The following is an 11,074-nucleotide window of genomic DNA, read 5'->3' as shown; positions in this document are numbered from 1 at the left end:
ATGTTAAAATTCACTTTTATAAATAAACCTGTTTCCTAATCCTATTCTAGAGTAATTCCCTTAATGTGTGTCTGACTTCCTGTCCCACGCATATGACGTCACTAAGAAAGATAATCCAATAAAAATCTTTCGATCATATGATCCGCCTGCAAACTAAACAAAAATGTTGTTTTTCATCTTGTTTTCGGCTTGTTTCTTTCTTGTTGTTCCCATGAATTCTTTTATATGAAAATTGTAAATTTGCCATACCAGTTGGCATTTGTGGAGCCATCTTGAAGCCACAAAAAACAGTCATATGAATATCAGCAATAGTTGACGGTGGCATCACGCACGTATGACGTCACGCGTCACGCTGCAGCTCACTGATGTCGCTGCAGCTGTGAACTGGTCAGACATTGTGAATAAAAGCACTTCGTTTCAGAAGACAGGACTGTTCTCCCCGGTGTTGCTGGAGATAAAAGGTAGGAAGCCGCGCTCACATATGCTGTTCTTGTTGTAAAACATACCTCCTGGTTCCATTTTACACCAGTAGCTTGCTAGCTTACGCAGGTAAACGTCACTAACGTCAGTGCCGAACACTTCATGTTTAATATGAAATGATGTCGTAACAAGCGAAACAACAACTTAATGTAGTAAATATATTTGGTTTTTAGCTTCCATTAAGTTGGGTTATTTAGGGTGGAAGCTCACGTTTTGACCTGACTACTATATCAGGGATGTCCAAAGTGCAGCCCTGGGGCCATTTTAGGCGCTGGTTTGTTCAGATTAACAACTATTGACCTGCAGGGATTTGGTTTTAGCATCTTTAATGTACAAAATGTTACGGAGCCCCCGAGGGGACATGGAAAAAAAATTGATTGGCTAAAAAAAAAAAACGAAAAACAGTTTAATTACATTAAGAGCACTGAACTTCCGTGTATTTTTGTATTGAAACTTCAAATTAAGAGCAGCACTTGTTGAGTTTCTAATATAACTGTTTACTTATAGGACAAGCAGTGCAAACAAGTGAAAGAACACCATGTATGACTAATCAATGTATTTCTTTTCGAGTTCCACTACTCAGATGTGTTTCTAGCAACATCAGATAGGACCGGATGTTAGCATTTTATTTTCAAAAGACGAGCCAAATAACCCGCGCGACCCTAATTAGGATAAGCGGCATACAAAATGGATGAATAACCATTAAGAAATTGAAAACTTGTTATGACCAGAAGTGTGTCCTGTTGCTTATTCGGCTCATCTTTTGAAAATGCTAACATTCAATCCAAGCTACTGTTGCTGGAAACGTGTCTCTTTGAGTACTGGTACTCGAAAGGAAATACATTGATTAGCCATACATCCGATTCTTTCACTTGTGTGCACTGCTTGTCCTAAGTAAACGGTCATATCAGAAAACTCAACGAATGTGCTGCTCTTAATTTGAAGTTTCAACGCAAACATCCGCTCTGAACACAAGTAGTGGAAGTACAGTGTTTGTCATTATGTAATCGGTAACGGAATCGCAATCGGTTCTGCACTTGTGCGAGACCTAGGTCACTTCCTCCTTTCGCAATTGTTTACAACAGCGCTTCTGCGACGTTGTTTGTCTATTTGTGCCCTGTGATTGGCTGCCGACCAGTCCAGGGTGTACCCCGCCTCTCACCCAAAGTCAGCTGGGATGGGCTCCAGCATACCCCCACGACCCTAGTGAGGATAAGCAGCATAGAATTGATAAAGACCAAAAATGCAGTAGTTATCTAATTATTTTGTATTTTGCTTTTGATTGTTACCCCCTGTCATTTGTGTTTTCTCTTTTCAAATTTTTCTTTTATCTCTGTAATATGGTTGCTCCTATGTTTCCATGTTCTACTATAATTGCACTGTATTGTATTGCCATTTTGATTGTAAATAAAGTTCCGGTTAAAAAAAAAAAAACTGCCGTGAAATAGATCGACGGATGACATAGATTTCACATGCGTAGTAGTACAAATCGGCTTGCCTAAAATGTGACTGCCAGAAAACAGGCCGACTGGATGTAGACGCGTTCTGCACATGCGTAGAACCGATTGCGTTTCCGGTACAGATTGTGTAATGGCAATGCTCTTAATGTAAACAGTTTTATAAGAGTTTTATATAATACTTTTGCGAGATCCCACAAAAGTGCTGCGTTATCTCACAAACGTTTTGCGAACTCTCACAATTTATTCATTGATTTTTTTTTACCCATCAGTCTTTTTTTCTCCATGTCCTCTGCTGGGCTCTGTAGCAATTAATGGAAAACAAATAGCAAAAATGATAAATAACAAAACTGTTAGCCACTGAGCTTTGTGCTTGTATATACTGTATACCTGTGTGTGTGTGTGTATATAGGATGCCGTCCCTATCGGAGCAGCTGCGGGAGGCACGGAGTCAGGCTGAAGTGTGTCTGTACTCGGGCAGCAGGGTGGTGGAGGTGCGGGCTGGGGTGATGGCAATGGCTCATCTGCCTTTACCGCCCTGCTCCAAATATCACCACATTGCTGCAGAGACTATGGTCATAGAAAACAGCTTTGGCAGCAACAGGAAAGAGGTAAAGGACAAGTCCATCACATCCAGTGTACACTGTGTTACAAGCTGCTACTATATGTACCTTTTTTTTTTTTTTTTTACACAGTTGTTAAATACATTAGCAGATAAAGGTTTTTAATCAACAATTGTAATACATTTACATATTTTTTGTGATTGTGATTTCTTTAAAACATAAATTACATTTTTTAAAGTTATTTGTAAATTCAGTTTTTTATTTTAAGATGGCAGTAAATCTTTTTGTGGGGGTCTAAAATAAATTTGTGGTTGGCAGCCGCAAATTCATGTTTGGGAAACCCAGCACTACTGCAAAAATAACAGTACAGTAATCCCTCACCACTACGCGCTTTGAATTTCGCAGCTTAACTCTGTTATCACGGTTCTTCAAAAATATATTAATTAACTCATTCAATCCCGGCTATTTTTCAAAATGTATCCCCCTCAGTACCGGCAATTTTAGACTATTTTGACTGATTTTTCAAGGCACACAGAAAATTGTGTTCACCAAAAGAAAGATTAGACACATCTTTCATCAGGAAAAAAATGTTACTTTCTACCTTTGTTCGCTCTTTAGTAATCAGCAGTAGAACATAGGTAAGTTTCAGGAAAATATCACCTCCCAACAAAAGGGAGAAAAAACAGCTTTTTATGAAAAAATACATTTCAAGCATTACTTTCACTTTGACACAAAATTTTGCTTTTGTGACAGCTCAAATATCTAAACAACTCCACCACAACATAAACAACACAAGAAAGGGTTGTTTTTCATCACGCACGCTTTCATTTCTGCACGCTACACTCCCCCGCGCTCTCTCACTTCCTCCTTGCTGTGGCGCGTGTTAATACACGGAAAAGATGCATGCCGAGCTCCTATCAAATGCACTTCTGCCACCTTGTGGCTGTTTTTATGGCTTAAAACTGCATGAAAAGTCATCTTTTTTATTGTGCACTTGCGTCATCACCTCTTTTTGCCTCTCATCCAAAAAAAAATTAGAAGACGTAAAAATGCGTCTTTGGAAGCGATTGTTCGGATGTAAAAAAAAAATGTTTAAATACGTCTATGGTATTGAATGAGTTAATTAAGAGTTAAAACAGGGTGACAGATTAAAACGTATGTTCATGCCAAAAGAACTAGAGTTCCCATGATGCTGAGAGTGCAGAACAAGAAAGTAGAAGACGCTACTGTCACATGTTTTGATATAAGTTGTATGCTGCGATTGTGTTTTGAGCCGACAAATCGTAATTAAGTTTAATCAAGCGTAGAATTGCTACACCTTCTGCTTGGACATTAAAACGGCTGCAGCTCTTGAACTCCGATTGGGGGGGAAAAAAAGCAAGCAAGTAATGCAGTAGTTCTGAAGTAAAGGAGATGTCACAAGATTAGAATTTAGCCATAATTTAGCTGCACCACTCTATAAGATGCAGGGTTCAAAGTTTAAGAAAAAAGTAGCGGTTTATACACCGGAATTTACGTTATGCTGCCAATAAGTGAGCTGCGAGCCTCAAATCACCACTGGCCAGGACTTCGGACGCCCCTGGCATAAAAAAAAAAAAATGCACATTACACTGTCAGTACACACAGTGCACAATGTTATGAACATGTATTTTAATTTACAATAGTTTTTGTATAATTTCACATTAATCCCTTCTGATAAATGTGATCCAAAATTAACAAAATGACTCATTTTTAAGGTTAAATACTTCTTAGCAATATGAACCTATTACTCTAAACTGTTCTACTTGCTTGCTGCTGTCTGTTTACTTCTCTTCAGACACTTGCATCTCTGCAGTGCTTATCTACAGCTTTGAATATCCTGGAAAAGTATGGCTGTAACCTTACAAATCCCAACAGACCCAAATATTGGAGAACCGTCAAACACAACAATCCGGTGTTCCGAGCCACCGTTGACGCTATTCAGGTAAGATAAAGACCAGGCAGGTGCTGCACAGCCGCTATTACAAAATGTTTGAGAACTTGCCAACACGGACCATGTTTTTCCACTGCAGTGAACAGTAGATAAAACCTTTTGCAGATATATACTATATTATATGTTTGTTGAACTCTGTGTTTCTTTTTAGTTTACAGCTTTGGGGGGTGTGGGGGTTATCGTCGACACAAACTCCAAATGTTGAATCAAAGCGACTGGACTCTTCTTGTTTGTTGACGATGTTTCACTTTTATTCCAAAAGGCTTCTTCACTTCTAAATGTTTTAGATGTGGACACTCCCTATTTACAGTATGTCTCTGGTGGGTGTATCACCAGGGGGTGGTCACAATAGGGTTGTTGTTGCTGGTGAATGACTGTCCTGTATAACAGTAGGTCGTTCGCCTGCTTGGCAAAACAGCTTGTTAGTAACCACTATTCCTGAGGAATGAGGCAATCTTTGGGGACGATATGTAATGACCAGAAAACCAGCAAAAATGGAAAAATCTGCAGTAATTTCACAAGAATAAAGTCAAAATATTAAGTTAAAAAAGTTGTAATCGAACAAGAAAAGGTTGTAATTTTAAGAATATAACGCCGTAATGTTATGAGGGAAAAGTAACGTCATTTTAGTAGCATAAACTTCAAATATTAAAGAAAAAAACATGTTTGTAAGTCGGAATATCTATTACGAGAAAAAAACAAAAAAACAAAGTTGTAACTTTTGGAAAATTAGGTTGTGGAAAAAGTTTGAATGTTACGAGAATAAAGTCAAAATATTAAGAGAATAAAGTCATAATTACCGGTACAAGAAGAAAATTCACAAGAAGAAAGTTGTAATAGTTTGGGGGGGGGGGAAACCCAGCAGAAATAAATTTGAATTAACGAGAATAAAGTAAAAAATATTAAAACAAAAAAGTCGTGTTCTACCAAGAAAAAAAGTAGCAATTTTACAAGAATAAACTTTAATAATGAGTAAAAATAATGCCCTTTTAGTAGCATAGTTGATATATTAAATAAAGAATATATTCTTTTATTTTTTAAAGCCGTAATATTATGGGAATAAAAAAAATTACAAATATTGAAGAAAAAAGTTGAAATATTTGGGAAAACATAAAAAAATGCAAAAATGGGTAAAAAAGAGCAAAGAGTGAAGTTCACACTAATCATGTCTGTACAGTGCAAGCATTTCACTCGCATATGCGCCTAAAAATAGATTGTGCGAGTAGAAAAAAATAAAAAGAGAGCCCCTGTGTGAATACCCCCCCCCCAACCCCTTCATTCACATTTTGCTCCTGAGTTCTGAATATAAATCTACAAGTCTCCTACAACTTTTCTTTGTTCACTTTGAAAAAACAGCATGGACACACTCATTTGTTGTTTTGGTCACATAGGCTACAAGAATATGTGAAATTCTCTGTTCATTGTGTAAATGATCATTTTGATGATGGTTTTATCTATCCAGTTTCTAAAGCCAATGTGACAATGGAATATCTAGAATTGAATAGCATCCCAATGGCTGATATTGTCACTTCATCACACCACTTTGTACAGACTACAAGCAAATTAGTAGTCTATGGCAAGCATGGCATTTATACCTGTTCACACATGTAATTCCATGCGCTTCACATAAAGTAGTAAACAAGTTAAATAAGAGAGACAGGATAAAAGGCACATGGCAACAGTAAAAGAAGCAATATATTAAATAATTAAGGTAATAAAAAGAAATACAAAATAACAGATCAGTTAGCAAAAGGAATCAGAAAATAGTTTAGTCTTCTTCTTTTCCTTTCGGCTTTTCCCTTCAGGGGTCGCCACAGCGAATCAATTGCCTCCATCTAACCCTGTCTTCTGCATCCTCTTCTCTCACACCAACTACCTTCATGTCCTCTTTCACTACATCCATAAACTTCCTCTTTGGTCTTCCTCTAGGCCTCCTGCCTGGCAGTTCAAAACTCAGCATCCTTCTACCTATATATTCCCTATCTCTCCTCTGGACATGTCCAGAGGTAAAATAATCAGAAATAGTTTAGTATTTAGTCTTTATTTAAAACAGGGAAGAGTTGAGACATTTTTCATATTTATAGCCTAAACATGAACTTTATCGTGGTCGTTCTCACAGTAACCGAGAAACAACCAATAAAAAACCAAACCAATGTTGTGTGGAGGTAACAGCTACACCCACAGGGCAGCATTTCGGTTGGTTCCCTCAACGTTTAGGGAACGTTAGACCTTGTTAGTTTGCTAATGGGGAGAACGTTTCGACAACGTTCTCCCCATTAGTAATGTAATTACATGTGACTGATGTCAGTCATGTTATGTGACTGCATGTGTATCTTAGTATATCTGGGTACAGGATGTAGTATGCCAGGCTATGGATATGGTGTTAATAATAAAATTGTGATATATAAGAAATTTCACATTGTACCTAAATTTTTTTTCATTAAGGAGCACCTGTGCTCCTCGTGAAAAAGGTCAGCCCTGCTAATATGCTTTTTCATCCATATCACAAAGCTGAAATGCAGTTTTTTTCAGTATGTGGCCCTCACTGGAAAAAGAGGTGGTTTTGAAATGCTTTGGGATGTTATTTTTAGAGTAAATGTAATGGATACACCAAGACAAACACAGGCACAAATGCAACTGTGCAGCTATCCCTCGTTTATTGCGGTTAATTGGTTCCAGACCAGACCGTAATAAGCGAATTTCCGCGAAATAGGATTCCTTATTTATAAATGGAATATTTTCGGAGTTGGAGCATAAAAAATAGTTTACGACCTTCTAAATATGTTTTTTGACATTATTAGAGCCCTCTAGATATCACCTTTTACGTTTGTATTACCCAATATAGTAGACATAATAAATGAAAATAAGCAATTTAAGACATAAATAAGAGTTGAGGTGCTGTAAATGGTGGTGTGGACAGGAAGTGGCATCGGTGGTTCAGAGTTGAGTTTTACCTCGGCGTGGGTTACGGCCGCAACAGTAGTCCGTGTTAGTGATTATTGTGCCTGTTGTGAGATCATTCAAACCTGCAATAAAAGCCTGTTGTTCCAGTGATCAAGTCTGGTGCTTGTGTGTCTCACCCAATGTTACTGACATCTAGTGACCAGTGTAGAATCCTACATATCACTGTATAAAACATTCAGAAGACTCATTCAAAGACATGTTGTGATATGTAGTATTCTACACTGGTCACTAGGTGTCAGTATATGTTACATTGATGAAACAATAGCCACCACGAGAAGTACGGTACAGAAACTGGTAAAGTAAAAAAGGAACACCAACAACAAGGAACTTTCCCAATGCTAACATGTGCGAGTCTATATTATGTCTTATGTCGTCTTTTCTCTTATGTCTACTCTATTGGTTAATAGGAGTGTAAGGGTGGCTGTAGGTTTGTTATTTCATGTCTAGCGGGCTCTAATAATGTTAAACGTATTTAGAAGCTCGTAAACATGTTTTCTTTGCTCTAACTACGAAAATATTCCATTTATAAATAAAAAATTCTACTCTCGGTAATTCACTTCTCATGATCAGGTCTGGAACCAATTAACCGCCATAAACAAGGGACTACTGTAATCTTATCCATATTCAATCAAAAACTCCTTCACTTGATTTATTTAATTTTTGAGATGTGCTGCACACTATGACACCATACAAAAGAGGTGAGGGGGAAAAAAAAGGAAAACTGCTGGTCTCCCCGTCTATTCATCAGCACTGAATGACTGGCATTCTTGTAAGTGTGTGGGCAAAATACTGTATATGTTTTATCTGCTTCAGCTGTTCTACTACATAAAAACATGAATGCTGATGCTCTTGTATAAAAAATATTGATGAGATAGCAGAACTAGAGAAAAACGACTGGCACATGATGGCAAATGTCTCTGTTGGTGGTGAAACCAAACCATGACAGACAATCCTTTTGACTCTCTTTGTTCTCCCTCTTCTACCAGGGAGGACGGGCGGTGCTTTGTCTCTATGGTTACTCCAATCAGCAGCCAGATGGGCTCAGCTTCCCTGATGATGTCACAGATCCGGACGTTGGCAGAGTTGCTGCAGTCACTCTGGAGGTGATGAGCCTCAGGATGGAGCTAGAAATGCTCATCAAGGTGTGCCTCTTTCGTCATGTCTTTCTTTCCCACCTACAGTACATCTGCTAAAGGCAGAATTGTTGTAGCTGGTGTAGCATGATGCTCAGTGGTACTGGTACACTGTACAAAGTGGATGGAATAATGAAGAACTACCTCCAAATTCTTCAACTTCACCTCCAAATTAACAGTAAGACGACACACAATTGAGTGATCCAACAAAACAATGATCCCAAACACAATGAAAACCGATTTTGAAATGGATACAGCAGGCTAACATTCACTTTATGTGATGACTTTCCCAACCTCAACCCCGTTGAACGTATGTAGACTATGCAATTTAAATGACGTCTACCAATTTTGCCAATGAAAGTGGTCAAATATTCAGACAAAATTATAACAGAAGCTTGTTGATGCTACAAAAAGTGTTTTGTCAAGGTGAAACTTGCTATGGGACATTCAACCAAATATTAGTGGGATGTATTTACAGTATATATATATTTTATATATTTAAAGTGGTCTGTATTCTGAACCTGTGTAATAGAGAACATTTTGAATGAATTGAAGTTTCATCATTGAAGAAGTCAACAATAATGTCTTATTTGGTATGATTCCAGGAGACTCATCCCCATCCAGAATTCTATGAGAGAATCATTCCTACGCTGAGACACAAGGTGACATCATTCCCACAGACGTCAGTAGCTATCCCCCCCATCAGTGCAACAATCCTACATATCTTTAATTATATTTCTTCCAAGATGATGAGGATCGAAAGCCCCCAGTGACATCAACTGTTACACAGATATAAAGTATTTCTCACTTGACATGCTTGAGCAAACTTGATTTATAAGCAATGTGTTTCATATGTGATAATTTTCATATGCTTTATCATCACACCTTGATATACAGTTGCTCCCCTGCATATTAGCGGATTTCTTTTTGCTGCTGTTTTTTTTTTTAATGGTAAATTAAATAGAAAGAGGTTTGACGACCCTATCCGCAGAGGGATAAAGAGTGCTGCAGCTATGAATCTGGCAAAGGGGCTGTCTCACAAGTCAATTCACTCAACATTTTCCAACGGGAAGATGCTTTGACAAGATGTGATGGTGTGTAACTGAACATTTTGTTAGTACAATAGTATGTGAAATATTCACTTTACACTTTTACTTCTGTAAATGGCATATAGAGTAATCTATAACTGCAAACTCGCTAATCAAAGATCCTCTATATCATCGGTCCCAACATTTTTTGACACACGGACCGGCTTGGGTTTCCACAAATTTCCCGGGCACCGGGGGGGAGTTCGTACATTATAGTGATATCAAAGCTAAGACATGAACAACATCAAATTAAAAGCACAAAATGAATGCAGACCTACCATCCACCAGTACAAGCCTGGAGTTAGTTTTTCAGAAAGATTATTACATCGCTGTTTGACGTTTGTGGTAAAAGGCAGTGTGCTAGCAATAAGGTCATCAAAACTTACCTTTATGCATTCCCACATAGTATCAGCATTTGAGACCAAATATGAGGTGAAAGAAAAACGTTAAAAATACAGTATAGTCTGTGCGGCATGAGAGAAAGTTAGCGCATGCATGATGGTGCGTTCAGGGGCCGTCAAACAAAGTGGGATGGGTTGCCTCTTGCAACAAACAACATATAAATGCCAAAACTATGGGATTTGTAACTGTATATTATTTTTTACATAAAATAATGGCCCTTATTTCCAAAATTTATATGCATTTACATGAATTTTTTTTTATTTATCATTGTGCGTGAAAGTTTTACGCGGCCCGGTTTGGCCCCACCTACAGACCAGTACCGGGCCATGGTCCGGTGGTTGGGGGACACATGCTCTATCAGACAGAGTCCTGAGGTACCTAGTGCAAAAATGCTAGTCAAAGATCTTCAATATGATAGAAGCACTGTTCTGTTTTTTTAAGGAACTACTGCAAAAGTAAATAAATAAATAAAAAACACTAATCAAAGATCTTCTTTAAGACAAGAGTGCTCTGTTGCCTACTGCGAAAATGCAAGTCAAAGATCCTTTATTTGACAGAAGCGCTCTGCTCTTTTTAAGAACCTACTGCAAAAAAAAAAAAGTCTGCTGCAAAAGTGCAAACTCATTCTTGTGTTTGGCCCGCATTGAGTAGCACTGCTGTATACTATATGCCTGCAATTTCTTTTTCTAAAACTGAGTTTAATAACTGTGAGAGTCATATTATAGGCTCAAGGGTATCAAAAATGTGGATTTTTTTTAGGGCATCCATTATTCCTGTTTTTTTAATCCATTTATAGGTGTCTTGGAACGCATATATCGGGGATCTACTGTATACTAATCCTGAGTTAAAAATTGGAATATTATAATTTTGGTCTCTGGTATAGTAGTCTTTTGTTTGTCATGTTATTGTTATTGCCATGTAATGGAAGGACATCTATCAAAATGATAAAGGTAATAAAGGTATATAGAATTACTGTTCCTCACCATATTCTATTATTTTAGGAAGTGGGCTTGAA

At 37.7% G+C, this 11,074-nt stretch overlaps 1 protein-coding gene across 4 annotated transcripts in view; it reads left to right on the top strand.

The window, feature by feature from the left end:
* The first annotated feature begins 282 nt into the window (after positions 1 to 282).
* Positions 283 to 11,074, top strand: part of LOC129177639 (E3 ubiquitin-protein ligase RNF31) — a 32,925-nt gene continuing 22,133 nt past the window's right edge. The window contains exons 1-6 of one of the 4 annotated variants that reach the window (XM_054768978.1): positions 283 to 461; positions 2,350 to 2,548; positions 4,317 to 4,463; positions 8,423 to 8,578; positions 9,175 to 9,231; positions 11,061 to 11,074. The exon at positions 11,061 to 11,074 is cut by the window's right edge and continues 188 nt beyond it. In XM_054768978.1, coding sequence (XP_054624953.1) covers positions 2,351 to 2,548; positions 4,317 to 4,463; positions 8,423 to 8,578; positions 9,175 to 9,231; positions 11,061 to 11,074 — 572 coding nt within the window. In that variant the 5' untranslated portion in view covers positions 283 to 461; position 2,350. Of the gene's footprint in view, positions 462 to 2,349; positions 2,549 to 4,316; positions 4,464 to 8,422; positions 8,579 to 9,174; positions 9,232 to 9,350; positions 9,664 to 11,060 lie in introns of those variants that run through there. The other 3 variants (XM_054768979.1, XM_054768982.1, XM_054768981.1) reach the window with 3 other exon arrangements.

This window comes from Dunckerocampus dactyliophorus, chromosome 2, assembly GCF_027744805.1.
Source record: "Dunckerocampus dactyliophorus isolate RoL2022-P2 chromosome 2, RoL_Ddac_1.1, whole genome shotgun sequence".
In the NCBI taxonomy this organism is placed as follows: domain Eukaryota; kingdom Metazoa; phylum Chordata; class Actinopteri; order Syngnathiformes; family Syngnathidae; genus Dunckerocampus; species Dunckerocampus dactyliophorus.
This window is presented reverse-complemented; position numbering and strand designations above follow the sequence as displayed.